Raw genomic sequence first — 14,103 nt, forward strand, 5'->3', positions numbered from 1 at the left:
AATTTATCATGAACAGAATGAAATTTCTGCTCATTATAAATTACCGAGTTTGTGATATCCTGTTATAGCAGCATAAAACAGATGAAGACACTGAGGCTTTTGTCAGAGAGACAAGAGGCTTGATTGCTGGAACCCTGGGGACTGAGAGACTAGAGCTGCTGACCCCACAGGCGCCTCAGGCTGAAGCTGACTCAGAACAGAGTGGAGAGCTGGAGACACATCCTTTGAGCCCTGAAGCTGGCCTGACCACCGTCCTGTTACATAAGCCAATACACCCTTGTTTGGATTGGACTTTCTATCACTTGCAGCAAAGTCTTGACACATGAGGACTGTGAGGACTCAGGGAAATGAGTTCCCAATGATGACCTCCATGGTAGTTACTTCTGTCCCCCTCACAGTGCTTCCACAGGGCCAGACTTCATAAGCTTTTGGGGATTTTACTACTAAATTTCCTTCCTAGGCAGTCAAAACATTGACCCCTATGGGGAAAAAAAAATGTATGACAAGGATGTCTTGGACTCCCCCTCCAATCACTAGAATCACTTCCACAAATCAGGCACTCATGATGGACCCCCCCCGCCACATAGGTGGGGTGCCCCCTCAGGGAGCAGTGGAAGTGAGACTTATTGGTGGACCTAGTATATCCAAGAAGGCTCCAGAACTAGGCAATGCTGGGTCAGTTTATGTCACTGCCACTATACTGCAGCATGATCCTTAGCAAAGAGCCTCTCTTGGTTTGCTGCCCACTTCTTAGGGAGTTGTGAGGCAATCAACATAAAGCACTCAGTTCAGCACCTGGAGTGAGGCCAGCCCACAGTGAGAGGCCACTTTCTTCCTTCTCCAAGTCTGGGGGGGCGGGGGAGGGGAGAGGAGCAGTGGAAAGGTGCCCCCCAGCCCTGCCCTCGCACAGAGCACGCCAAACACCACCGCCACCCGGGTGCAGGTACAGTTTATTCTTCACAACAGAGAAATACAAAGAGCAGAGGGTTTGTAATTCCTTTGTTTCTTGCCCCCTTTAGTGTTTTCCCCCAACATTTGATTTTCATTTGCTCCCCACCCCCTTTTTTAAATAGAATGCAAACTACCTTCCTGAAGTGTCTGAGGGGCACCTGCCCTCACCTCCCTGCCTCCAAGATGCAGACTGAGAAGCCAACAGACTTTTTTTTCTTTTTTAATAAGGTAACTAGTTCTAAATATGGTGGCCTGGAGGTCCCATAGAAAAAGCAAAGGGGTGTTAACAGTATGTATAACAGCGTATTTACAGGGAGTAACATGCGGACAAAAAGCTACAATACTGAGTATCAGACGACGCAAGTCAAACAAAGGGCCGGGGGTGGGGGCAGAGAACCCCATGGGCAAAGAAACCCCAGGAAACGTTAAACTGGTAAATCAATGGCGAGTTAAGGCTTAAAAAGTGTATAAAAATAACACAGTTAATATTCAAAACGGAACTCCAGATACAGAATATATAGATGAGTTTCTGTCTAGTTTTCTTTTTTTTCCCGGGGGGATGTAGGGGGCTTCTCTGGGCTCTGTACATGGTTCCTATATACACCGACACGCATGGCTTTCAGATTGGGGTGTGTCTGTGGGGGCTGGGGGCAGGGTCTGCTCCTGGGACCTGCCTCCCCGAGGATCCCTTCCCTGCTGAGGGGCCTAGGGCCTCGGCTGGGGATTCCCACTCCATGGCAGGGAAGACAAATAACCCCTCCCTGGGCACTGCCCCCATCTGGAGGAAATTCTGGAGGGAGGTCCCAGATCCAGGCCCACTCCCTCCCCATCCCCCTGCCCACAGTCTGGGATGGTGGGAGAGGTAGCCGAAAGGTTTCCTGGCCAGCACCGAGGTAGACTGGGGTGGTCTTCAGGGCAGCAGGGGAGGGCCAGGTCTTACCCAGCCCATCCCCACCCCATTTCCCTGGGCCCGCCACCCAGCCCATCACTGCACCCTTTGGTCCTGTGGATCTCCCACCCCTCTCGTTTCCGCCTCCTGAAGCTGCCGCACCCCTCTGCTCAGTGATGCCCAGGGCACAGCTCGAGAGGTGCGAGCCAGGCACTCAGGGGCGAAGGGCTCACTCCGGCTGCTTCCTGCCCCTCCCACCTGGGGGTCCCCTTTGCAGTCCAGAAACCTAGGCCCGAGCCTTCCCTCAAGACCTGAGGCCATGGCAAGAGAAGGTCCCACACTGCCCTCTGGTTCTCTGCGTCCATCTGTCCGATTCTTTAAATTTCTCGGTCTTAGCAGCACCAACTTCCTGGCCAATAAATATCTTTTCTGTTATTTCCAAAACAAACTTAAAAAAAAACGAAAAAAAAAAACAGTGAAGCAAGTGAAGGGTGGGGAACAAAAAGAAAACTCAACAGAGAGGTTCAAAGTGCTCTGAGATCGTCTTTGGATGCCACCAAAACAGTCCAGAATCTTGCAGTTGGCCTGGCCGCCCCCGGACTGGACCAGGCAGGGCTTCTGCGGACCAAGCTTTCTGGAAGATTGGGAAGGTCGTGAGAGAGCTTGGTGGTTCCTGGAGGGCCCCCGGAGGGAGCTGGGGCCTGGTGCTGCCTGGGTCTGTGTCTGCCAGTGGGCCGGGTGGGGCGGCGCCTCCAGTAGGCTCAGATGAGAGAGATTCGCACCGGGATGCCGGGGGACTCCGTCCTCTGGGGCGAGTGATGGCTCACCAGGTGCTCCACCACCGTGTGTTTGGACATGTGCTTCATCAGGTAGGTCTCCTGTGGGCAGGGATGAGATTCAGAACAGGGAACCACCAGCAAGGGAGGGAGAAGAGGCTGCAGTTCCCACCAGCAGCCACTGGAGGGCTCTTGGTAGGCGGTTCAGAGGGTGGAGGACAGCCACAGTTTCGCAGGGTCAGATGGGCGTCGGCCATTGGTTCTACAGACACTGCACTGCTGCCAGTATAAGTGCTGGCTGGAGAGCTCACCCCTCAGCAGTGCCCACCTGTGGCTCTCCAGGGCCAGGCCCCCAGCCCCTTGCCACCTGGGTGTAGCTGGGTATACTGGCTGAACCTCAGCCCTGTCTGCCAGGTGAAGCACTGTGCCTGCATCTGGCTGGTGATCCCAGTGACAGTGAGGCAGCAGGACTGGGTCTGAGCCTAGCTCTGCTCTTTCTTAGTGGTGAGAACTTGGACAAGTCATCTTGTCTCTCTGAGCCTCAGTTTCCTCCTCTGTAAGCAGGCATAGGGGAGGAACAACCTCAACAGGTTGCTATGGTGACAAAGATCAAGCCCTTAGCATGGAGTAAGGGTTGAAGGGTCCACTCCTGCCCCAGTCTCTACATTTCCTTTCCTTCCTTTTCTTAAGGTCTCACTGTGTCGCCCAGGCTGGAATGCTGTGGCACAATCACAGCTCACCGCAGCCTCAACCTCCTGGGCTCAAGCAGTTCTCCCACCTCAGCCCTCCAAGTAGCTGGGACTACAGGTGGGTACTATCATGTCCTCCACTGGCTCTGCTGGATCTGACCTGAGGCACCAGGACTGGGTAGGTGACGTTGTGACCCAGGGCTCACTGCAGGCCCAGAAGCCCTCACACTAAGCCACATCCTTCCAATCGCCTTTGCCAGAAGCAGAGGCGGTACTCCCACCTGCCACTCCTTGACTTCAGACCTCAATATGCTCAGAACCCAGCAGAGGAAGCCCTCAAATGTGGCGGCAACATGCTATCCAATACCAGAGGGAAGCAACCTGCAAATTCCTAGCTAGGAAACTATTCTTCAGTGAATAAATAACAAAGAAAAAAAGTGGGGGTAAGGGGACCTAGAGATTAAAAGATCTACTGAGCTACTACGATGCAGGAATCTTATTTGGATCTTGATCTAAAAAGAATAATGTAGGCTGGACATGGTGGCTCATGCCTATAATCCCAGCACTTTGGGAGACTGAGGCAGGCGGATCACCTGAGGTCAGGAGTTCGAGACCAGCCTGGCCAACATGGTGAAACCCCGTCTCTACTAAAAATACAAAAACATTAGCTGGGCATAGTGGCACATGCCTGTATTCCCAGCTACTTGGGAGGCTGAGGCAGGAGAATCGCTTGAACCTGGGAGGCGGATGTTGCAGTGAGCTGAGACTGCGCCACTGCACTCCAGCCTGGGTGACAGAGCAAGACTCCGTCTCAAAAAAAAAAAGAGGAATAATGTAAATACACCAAATCATGGCATTCATGACACAAATGAAAATGTCAATGCTGAATGGGTATTTGAGTATCTGATGATGATAAGGACTTTGGTTAATTACTTTTTGATATTCCAAAGGTATTGTGGATATGCTCAAAAAAGGAGTCTTTATCATTAGAGAGATAAAGTGAAATTTTTAGAAATAGTATGATGTCTGGATTGTACTTCAAAAAATAGGAGTATGGATGAGGCAGGATTGGTTGATGGTGTAGGAGGTTATGGAAAACTTGAGCCTTGGAGAGAGGCAGGGACTGACTGGAGATCAGCTAGGCAAGCGAGGGCTCCTGCTCACCCCTTTGGAGCCCTTTTCCCTGCAGATTCTGTCCTCTTTGCCTCCTGACCCTCCTCTGCCCTTTGAACTCCAGGGAAGAACAAATGTTACAGACTCAGCATTTAGCAAGTGGCAGCCCTGCCCGGCACCTGACAAGTACTGCCAACAACCCCACCTATGATCCATGAACAGCCTCCAGCCAGAGTGACCTTGCAAAAATACCTTCCCTGCCAGGCACAGTGGTGCACACCTGTAGCCCCAGCTACTCTGGAGGTTGAAGCAGGAGGATCCCTTGAGCCCAGGATTTTGATTCCAGCCTGGGCAACATAGCAAGACCCCGTCTCTAAAATATACCAAAAAAAAAAACCCTCCCTGATAGTCCCCTCCCTGTGGCTTCCCATTCCACCTGAAAAAATATCCAAACTTTTCTAACAGAGCCCCCAAGGCCCCAACTGACCTAATTTCCTTTGAGTTCTTGTAACATGCCAAGTTTGTTACCCCTCGGGGGGTTTGCACTCAGTGTTCGCCTGCGTGGAAGCTTCTTTCCCCTCTTTCTCCTCCTCATCCAATTATCCTTCAAGGCTTCACCTAAGTGTTGCTCCTCCAGGTGGTCAATCTGGACTCATCCCTCTTCCCAGCTCCATTGTGTCCTCCCTGCTGTCTTTCAAAACACACTTTTATCACAGTGGTTCTCAACTGAGGTGATTCTGACCCCAGGGACAAAGAGCCAGGATGAGAACCCAGGAGTGGCAGGGACAGAAGGAGGTCCCAGGGAGGACACAGAGGGACAGAGCTTCAGGGCCATGCTGTCCCCCAGGATGCAGGACTCCAGAATGCAGGACAGCATGGCCCTGCAGCTCAGCCCCTCTGTGTCATCCCTGAAGACACTTTTTGGCTGTCACCACTTGGGGAGCGGTTGCTACTGGCATCTAGCGGATGGAGGCCTGGAATGCTGCTCAGAGCCCTGCCACGTGCAGGCCAGCGCCCACAGTGGAAAGGTCCGGCCCAAATGTCCATCTGGACTAGGGCCGAGAGTCTCTGCTTTACAGCAGCTACACAATTTCCCGTCAAACAGTTACGTGTGTACTTGTTTAATACTTGTCTCCAACAGTTCTTAACTTCCCTGGGGGCAAAAAATAGATCTGTCTGGCTCATCCCAATGCCCGAGCACCAGGCAGAAGTGTTTAGTAAAGACTGAGTGAATAAATAATGGTACTAGCTCAGGTTGATTTGGCACCACTCTGCCAGCCAACAGCCCTGTGAGTTCATCCATTTGACAGATGAGGAAACTGAGGCTCAGTGACCTCTATGTCGGGGATATGGGATCTGTTAACTAGAATATTAGATCAAACAGAAGCACACACTCAAGCGATTCGTCTGGGGGTGAATGGTATTTCTGGGTGCCAAAAGGCCCTCGTTTGGGGAAATTCCCACCCAGGGACGGGAGCTGAATGCTCTGAGCTTTCCGGGCTGCTCAGGCCTTTCCTGAGATGAGGGTGGCTATGGGCCATGTCACTGCGCCACCTTGTGGCCACAATGGGGGTTGCAGCTTCCTGGGTGACAGGAAGGCGCTTCTCTCTGTAGCTCTGCAGAGCAGGTGAAAAGCCTCCTGCCACTGCTGTGAGTACTCCAGGGCCTCGGAGACTCAGGCTAAAGGTGAGCAGGAGGCTAGGGGCTTGGTCAGGGGTAGCTGAAACCAGAAGTGGGAAGCAAAAGCCCTGGTTCTCCCCTTCCCTGTGATCTCAGGGTGTCACTTCCCTTCTCTAGGTCTCAGTTTCTTTGTCTGGAAAATGGGAAGAGTCGACACAGATCTGACAATGGGGAAGCAACTGAGGCCTGGAAGAGGAAGTGGCTCCCCCGGGGCAGGGCACAGGCCGACCGGCACTCACCGAGGTGTAGGCCCGCCCACACATGCTGCAGCAGTAGGCCTTGGCGTGCTTGATGGCGTGGGCCGAGAGGTGGATCTGCAAAGAAGCGGAGTCCGAATAGGCCCGGTAGCAGTTGGGACACTTGTAGGGCTTGTCCTTGTTGTGCTGGCGCTGGTGAGACTGTGGGGGCACAGCAGGGGGTCAGGAGAGGAACAGGGCTCCCTCGCCCCACCCCCTTCCTACGCTTCCTTGTGGGGGTTGGTGGGGGGGGCACCAGAGCACCTGGTGGGCAGGAGGCAGGCAGGCACTCACCTGGAGGTTGGAGAGCTGAGTGAAAGCCTTCTCGCAGCCAGGATGTGGGCACTTGTAGGGTCTGTCGCCTGTGTGGATTCTGTAATGGGCAGCCCAGTAAGGTCGAAGTCCCTGACACACACCCCAAGACCGCTCCAGTTCCCAAGTCCTTACTCTGGCCCCTAAGCCTCTCGGTCCCTACCCTGCCCATGCTCCCCAAGGACCAAGAGTGAGCCCAGGCAAGAGCTGGGGACTTCAACGGCCATGGCTCTTCCTTCCTTCTCTGGCCTCCACTGCCAGTCTGACCAGAGCCTCCTGCTTCCCACAGGTCCCAGCTGTCCCCAGCCCACCACCAGAGCCCTTGCAGCAACCCAGTGCAGGCCTCGGAGGGGGCCTGATTTGGCTGCCCCTCTCTTCCAAAACCCCACACTACGGACCACACATTGCAAAGAACACAGATGCACAGCTTTGTCGGGACCTTCCCTGCCCACCCAGCCTCCTTCCCTAAGAAGAAGGAGACATCTCCCTCTAATTGGCCCCAGACACTTATTTCCTGTCCCTACCCCATGTCAGGCACATCTCTGTGACAGCTACATGGTCACCCCAGTAAATGGGAGAATGTGGGACAGCACAGCCCTGAAGCTCAGCCCCTCTGTGTCCTTCCTGAGAGCTCCTTCTGTCCCTGCCACTCCTGGGTTCTCGTCCTGGCTATTAACCAGCTGGGTGACCTTGGACAAACCACTGAGCATCAGTTTCCTCATCTGCAAAATGGGTATAAAAATACAGTTCCTATCTCATCGGGCTTTGTGAAGATAACATCACATAATGCACGTAAAGGGCTTAGCCTAGTGTTGGTACAAAGTAAGCACTCAACGTTTGCCAGTTATCGTTACTCATTCATTCACATTCATTACATTGGGTACCCATGCCCCAGGCACTGTGCTAGGTATTTGGAATATATCATGAACAAAACAGACAAAAGCCACTGCCTGGAGGAAATAAGCAACAAGTGTGAAATAAACAAGTAAATCACATGTAGAAGGTAGTAAGTTCTGTGGGAAAAACAACAAGATGGGGAGACCATGAGTGACGGGAAGGAGGGGTATAGTTTTAAACGGAGATAAGGGCCTCATGGGGAAGGTGACATTGGGGCAGTGACTTGAGGGCTGATGACCCTGTACCTGCCCAACAGCCCAGGTGAGGATGGAGCTGTGGACTGGGCGATGATATCCACAAATGGAGCTCAGCAGCCTGGCATGCACTAATGGTGGCCTTCCCTGCTTTCCACACTCATGCCTTTGCACCATCTCCCTGGGCGTGTCTTCAAGCATCTGTTTGGGCAAATCTGCTGTACCAAGCAGGTGAGCAATGAAATGCCAGCTGGGCCTGCACCTTGTTTGCCTAATTTGTTGAGGAACAAAAGTGGTGGGGAATATCCAGATTTTATCAAAAGGGTGTCCACTCCTTCCTTCCAAGGCCCCAGCCCCTCTCACTGACTGGGTTTGCCATCAGCCCATCAACAAACTCATCAAAGAAACTAAAGCCCCTCTGGCCAGGCCCAGTGTTAGACTTAGGGACACAGGGTTGAGTAAGAAACACTCCCTGCTACCAATAAGCCCATTGGCTGCCATTATAAACACTGACAAAGTCCAAATTCCTTATATGTCATTCAAGCCTTCACCAGGTGGTCCAGCATCCCCTCCCTGCTCGTACGCACCCTACATCCTGGTCAGATAATGATTCTTCCCTGCCAGCCATGTCTGATAAGTCTCCCCACACCTCTGCTATGTCTGCATCCTCAGCACTGGGACCTCCCCAGCTCTTTTGCCCAGTAAATGTCAGCTCATCCTTCCAGATTCGTTGGCGAGTGGGGCTCTGCGGAATCTCCCCTGAGCGAACTGCTCACCCCACAGGCTTCCAGAGCACATTCCTCACCACAGAGCCAACCCCACTGGACTCTCGAGGCCGCCCACACTTCTCTCCCCTGCTAGATGGGGAATCCTGAGGGCAGGGACGAGCCCCAGTCTCAGGATCAAGGCCTGGGGTCTGGCCTTCCACAACAGCTGTGCCAAGAGAAGCTGGGCTGACCCAGTTCTGAGCACCCCTGCACATTTCTGGATGTCACATGTTTCAGGATCCCATCCCAGGCTGCTGCACCGTCTCTACAATGGAAGGACCTTAAGGGTCATCTGGACCAACTCCACCTGAGGCCAGCATCCTCTTCACTTCATTCCATCCTCATTCTCTCTAGGGCTGGGGAATTCGTTTACTTAGGCTCCCCATCACCTAATCCTTAAGGGTCCCCAGGACTCACACTGCCTTTGTTTTAAACCCCACAACCAAGTCCAGGACCAGACGGATTCACAGCCGAATTCTACCAGAGGTACAAGGAGAAGCTGGTACCATTCCTTCTGAAACTATTCCAATCAATAGAAAAAGAAGGAATCCTCCCTAATTCATTTTATGAGGCCAGCATCATTCTGATACCAAAGCCTGGCAGAGACACAACAAAAAAAGAGAATTTTAGACCAATATCCCTGATGAACATCGATGCAAAAATCCTCAATAAAATACTGGCAGACTGAATCCAGCAGCACATCAAAAAGCTAATCCACCATGATCAAGTGGGCTTCATCCCTGGGATGCAAGGCTGGTTCAACATACGCAAATCAATAAACATAATCCAGCATATAAACAGAACCAACGACAAACACCACATGATTATCTCAATAGATGCAGAAAAGGCCTTTTACAAAATTCAACAGCCCTTGTTGCTAAAAACTCTCAATAAATTAGGTATTGATGGGACATATCTCAAAATAGTAAGAACTATTTATGACAAACCCACAGCCAATATCATACTGAATGGGCAAAAACTGGAAGCATTCCCTTTGAAAACTGGCACAAGACAAGGATGCCCCCTCTCACCACTCCTATTCAACATAGTGTTGGAAGTTCTGGCCAGGGCAATCAGGCAGGAGAAAGAAATAAAGGGTATTCAATTAGGAAAAGAGGAAGTCAAATTGTCCCTGTTTGCAGATGACATGATTGTATATCTAGAAAACCCCATCGTCTCAGCCCAAAATCTCCTTAAGCTGATAAGCAACTTCAGCAAAGTCTCAGGATACAAAATCAATGTGCAAAAATCACAAGCATTCTTATACACCAATAACAGACAAACAGAGAGCCAAATCATGAGTGAACTCCCATTCACAATTGCTTCAAAGAGAATAAAATACCTAGGAATCCAACTTACAAGGGATGTGAAGAACCTCTTCAAGGAGAACTACAAACCAGTGCTCAATAATAAATAAATAAAAGAGGATACAAACAAATGCAAGAACATTCCATGCTCATGGATAGGAAGAATCAATATCGTGAAAATGGCCATACTGCCCAAGGTAATTTATAGATTCAATGTCATCCCCATCAAGCTACCAATGACTTTCTTCACAGAATTGGAAAAAACTAAAGTTCATATGGAACCAAAAAAGAGCCCGCATTGCCAAGTCAATCCTAAGCCAAAAGAACGAAGCTGGAGGCATCACGCTACCTGACTTCAAACTATACTACAAGGCTACAGTAACCAAAACAGCATGATACTGGTACCAAAACAGAGATATAGACCAATGGAACAGAACAGAGCCCTCAGAAATAATGCCACACATCTACAACTATCTGATCTTTGACAAACCTGACAAAAACAAGAAATGGGGAAAGGACTCCCTATTTAACAAATGGTGCTGGGAAAACTGGCTAGCCATATGTAGAAAGCTGAAACTGGATCCCTTCCTTACACCTTATACAAAAATTAATTCAAGATGGATTAAAGACTTAAATGTTAGACCTAAAACCATAAAAACCCTAGAAGAAAACCTAGGCATTACCATTCAGGACAAAGGCATGGGCAAGAACTTCATGTCTAAAACACCAAAAGCAATGGCAACAAAAGCCAAAATTGACAAATGGGACCCAATTAAACTAAAGAGTTTCTGCACAGCAAAAGAAACTACCTCAGAGTGAACAGGCAACCTACAGAATGGGAGAAAATTTTTGCAATCTACTCATCTGACAAAGGGCTAATATCCAGAATCTACAAAGAACTCAAACAAATTTACAAGAAAGAAACGACCCCATCAACAAGTGGGTGAAGGATATGAACAGATACTTCTCAAAAGAAGACATCTATGCAGCCAAAAGACACATGAAAAAATGCTCATCATCACTGGCCATCAGAGAAATGCAAATCGAAACCACAATAAGATACCATCTCACACCAGTTAGAATGGCGATCATTAAAAAGTCAGGAAACAACAGGTGCTGGAGAGGATATGGAGAAACAGGAACACTTTTACACTGTTGGTGGGACTGTAAACTAGTTCAACCATTGTGGAAGTCAGTGTGGCGATTCCTCAGGGATCTAGAACTAGAAATACCATTTGACCCAGCCATCCCGTTACTGGGTATATACCCAAAGGATTATAAATCCTGCTGCTATAAAGACACATGCACACGTATGTTTATTGCGGCACTATTCACAATAGCAAAGACTTGGAACCAACCCAAATGTCCAACAATGGTAGACTGGATTAAGAAAATGTGGCACATATACACCATGGAATACTATGCAGCCATAAAAAATGATGAGTTCATGTCCTTTGTAGGGACATGGATGAAGCTGGAAACCATCATTCTCAGCAAACTATCACAAGGACAAAAAACCAAACACCGCATGTTCTCACTCATAGGTGGGAATTGAACAATGAGAACACTTGGATGCAGGAAGGGGACCATCACACACCAGGGCCTGTTGTGGGGTGGGGAGTGGGGGAGGGATAGCATTAGGAGATATACCTAATGTAAATGATGAGTTAATGGGTGCAGCACACCAACATGGCACATGTATACATATGTAACAAACCTGCACGTTCTGCACATGTCCCCTAGAACTTTAAGTATAATTAAAAAAAAAAAAAACCCACAACCCCTTCTCCCTTTGCCCTGAAACCCAGCCACAGTGGCCTTGCACTAGCTCCTCCAGCACTGAGCCCCTGCCCACCTCCAATCCTTTATCCAAGCTGTTCCCTCTACCAGGAACACCTGTTCCTCAGTTAACACCTGGCTAAAACCCAACTCCTGATCTCAGCATAAAAATCCCTTCATCAGGGCAGCCTTCCCTGACCCCCTAGACCAGGTCAGGCTCCCTGCAGCCCACCTCGCAGGCAACAAAGACATCGGCTTCCCAGAAGTCTCTGCACGGGTACTTATTTTCTCCATGTCTGGTCACTGTGTTCCTTCAGAGGAATTCCCTTGGGCTCATTCCCCACCATCACCCCAGCGCCTGGCATGGGCTCAGCACAGAGGGGATTCCATAAATAGACACAGACTGAATGAAGGAAAGCAAGTTCTTTCTCCCTGAAGTCAATCATTGACAAGAGAAATAGGTTCCACATTATCAGCGACTTCCATGCTCTGGGTGTATTTCATGAGGGTTTGCTCACTGACTGACCAACAGTCCTCCAGTGGATTCAGCTCCTTCCTCAAGAACCAGCCAAGCCCTCCTGACCAGCAAGTTGCCCCTCTGGCCTCCTCCCATGCACGTGCAACAACTGCCCGGCCTCCCCCTTGACTCCCAGCCTCAGCCTCTCCCCGCCAGGCCTCGGCACGGCTGAAGCTGCAGGGCTCTGACCTGGTCACAGCCCAGTCTGGCAACCTCCATGGTCTCCCTCTTTTTCCAGGACACAGTCCATATCCCCTTCCCCAGCTTGCAAGGCCCTTCACATTCTGGCCTTGGTTTCTAAGGCCTCCTCCTCTGCCACTGCGCTCCTGAGAGGAGCATCTTACCAACCTCCCCCAACACACATGCAGATGCAGCCCCCCAGCGGGCCTCGAGCCTTTGCTCATGTCGTTCTTCCTCCGACTGGGGAGGGCTGTGGACCCCTCCGTACTCAACCCAGATGATCCCCCCCAACCTCCACCTCCTACTTCCCTCTCTCAAGGAAGTTTCCACATCTGCCATCCTCCTAGGTCACAGTGGCAGGGGCCTGCCTCTGCCCGCTCCTGTGTCCCTGTGCATGGCACCCAGCATGGGGCTGGCTCAGAAAAAGCTTCAGGGAGCAACTGTTGGATAAGGAAGGACCAGGCTACCTGTTCTTTTAGCCACAAAGCTCTTGTCTTCAGTCGCTGAACTTCAAGTCAAGCCTAAGCCCTCAATTCTAACATCAGAATCCTCTCTTTGTAGGGCATCTTCCCACTAGGGGAGCACCCAGCCCCAGCTCCCACATCTGTGGCGATGGGAAGTCCACCCCTGATTCTAGGTGGTCACGCTTTTTTTTTTTTTTTTTTTTTGAGACACAGTCTTGCTCTATCGCCAAGGCTGGAGTGCAGTGGCACAATCTCAGCTCACTGCAACCTCCGCCTCCCCAGTTCAGCGATTATCCTGCCTCAGCCTCCCAAGTAGCTGGGACTACAGGCCTGTGCCACTGTGCTCGGCTAATTTTTTTGTATTTTTAGTAGACCACCATGGTTCAAGACCACGTCAGCCAGGCTAGTCTCAAACTCCTGACCTCAAGTAATCCACTCACCTCAGCCTCCTAAAGTGCTGGGATTACAGGAATGAGCCACCACCGCGCCCGGCTGGTGGTCACTCCTCTTTAGGCAGCACAAGGAAGCTGAGCTGAAGGTAGTGGCTCTGGACTACCCCACTTCACCCCCCACTGTCCTGGTGGTCACTCCTCTTTAGGCAGCACAAGGAAGCTGAGCTGAAGGTAGTGGCTCTGGACTACCCCACTTCACCCCCCACTGTCCCAGTCCCACCCAGGGGCTCCAAAGACTTGCTCTTCTCTCTTGCCTGGCACTGCCATCCCCAAGTGCTTCTTCTGCAGCCTGATGCCCCAGCCCTTCCTTCTTTCTGAACTGGGCTGCTCCTTGGTGCACTGCACTAAAATCTTGCTTCTGCCACCTCTTAGCCGGGTAACCTGGGGCAGGTGACTCTGCCTCCCTCAGCCTCAGTTTCCCCCTCTCTAAAATGGGGATAATAGACTGTAAGAATTTAAAGGGTGTTCATAAAATATTTTTGCAGTGTTAGTTTTTAATACATTAATTTCTATTTAAGTTAAGCAACTTATGAAAACAAAGAGGAAACGTACTCAATGTTTCAATAAAATTATTAAGGATTCATGAATTATCACTTTTATTTCTCAGCCATGATATGGCTTTTGGCACGTCATGTTTTTTAACTAAAACAATGGTCATAGATATATGAAAGTTAAACATTCCTTGAGAGGATTCCCCCTCTGTGGCATTTTTCAAATTCATTATCTCTTATGAAGAAATAACAAATTCACACTGTACAGGGATTTTATGGACACATTGTATATTAAAACACCTTAAGCAGGACCTGGCACACAGAAGTTCTTCAATAAGGAATAGTTGTCGTTGTTATTAGCATTATTATCAGACTTGAAAAAACTAAAATGATACTTTCCCCTGCTGCA

At 50.2% G+C, this 14,103-nt stretch overlaps 1 protein-coding gene and 1 pseudogene across 10 annotated transcripts in view; both read right to left on the bottom strand.

Annotated features, from left to right (window-relative positions):
• Positions 1–933: 933 nt before the first annotated feature.
• On the bottom strand, positions 934–1,937 carry LOC129534311 (uncharacterized; annotated as a pseudogene).
• Positions 934–14,103, bottom strand: part of ZNF362 (zinc finger protein 362) — a 175,895-nt gene continuing 162,725 nt past the window's right edge. For 7 of the 10 annotated variants that reach the window (XM_055390782.2, XM_031013876.3, XM_055390774.2 and 4 more), the window contains 3 exons: positions 6,629–6,707; positions 6,338–6,496; positions 934–2,718 (listed from right to left, as the gene is read on the bottom strand). In XM_055390782.2, coding sequence (XP_055246757.1) covers positions 2,602–2,718; positions 6,338–6,496; positions 6,629–6,707 — 355 coding nt within the window. In that variant the 3' untranslated portion in view covers positions 934–2,601. Of the gene's footprint in view, positions 2,719–4,899; positions 5,106–6,337; positions 6,497–6,628; positions 6,708–14,103 lie in introns of those variants that run through there. The other 3 variants (XM_031013879.3, XM_063700577.1, XM_063700580.1) reach the window with 3 other exon arrangements.

This window comes from Gorilla gorilla, chromosome 1 (assembly GCF_029281585.2).
Source record: "Gorilla gorilla gorilla isolate KB3781 chromosome 1, NHGRI_mGorGor1-v2.1_pri, whole genome shotgun sequence".
In the NCBI taxonomy this organism is placed as follows: domain Eukaryota; kingdom Metazoa; phylum Chordata; class Mammalia; order Primates; family Hominidae; genus Gorilla; species Gorilla gorilla.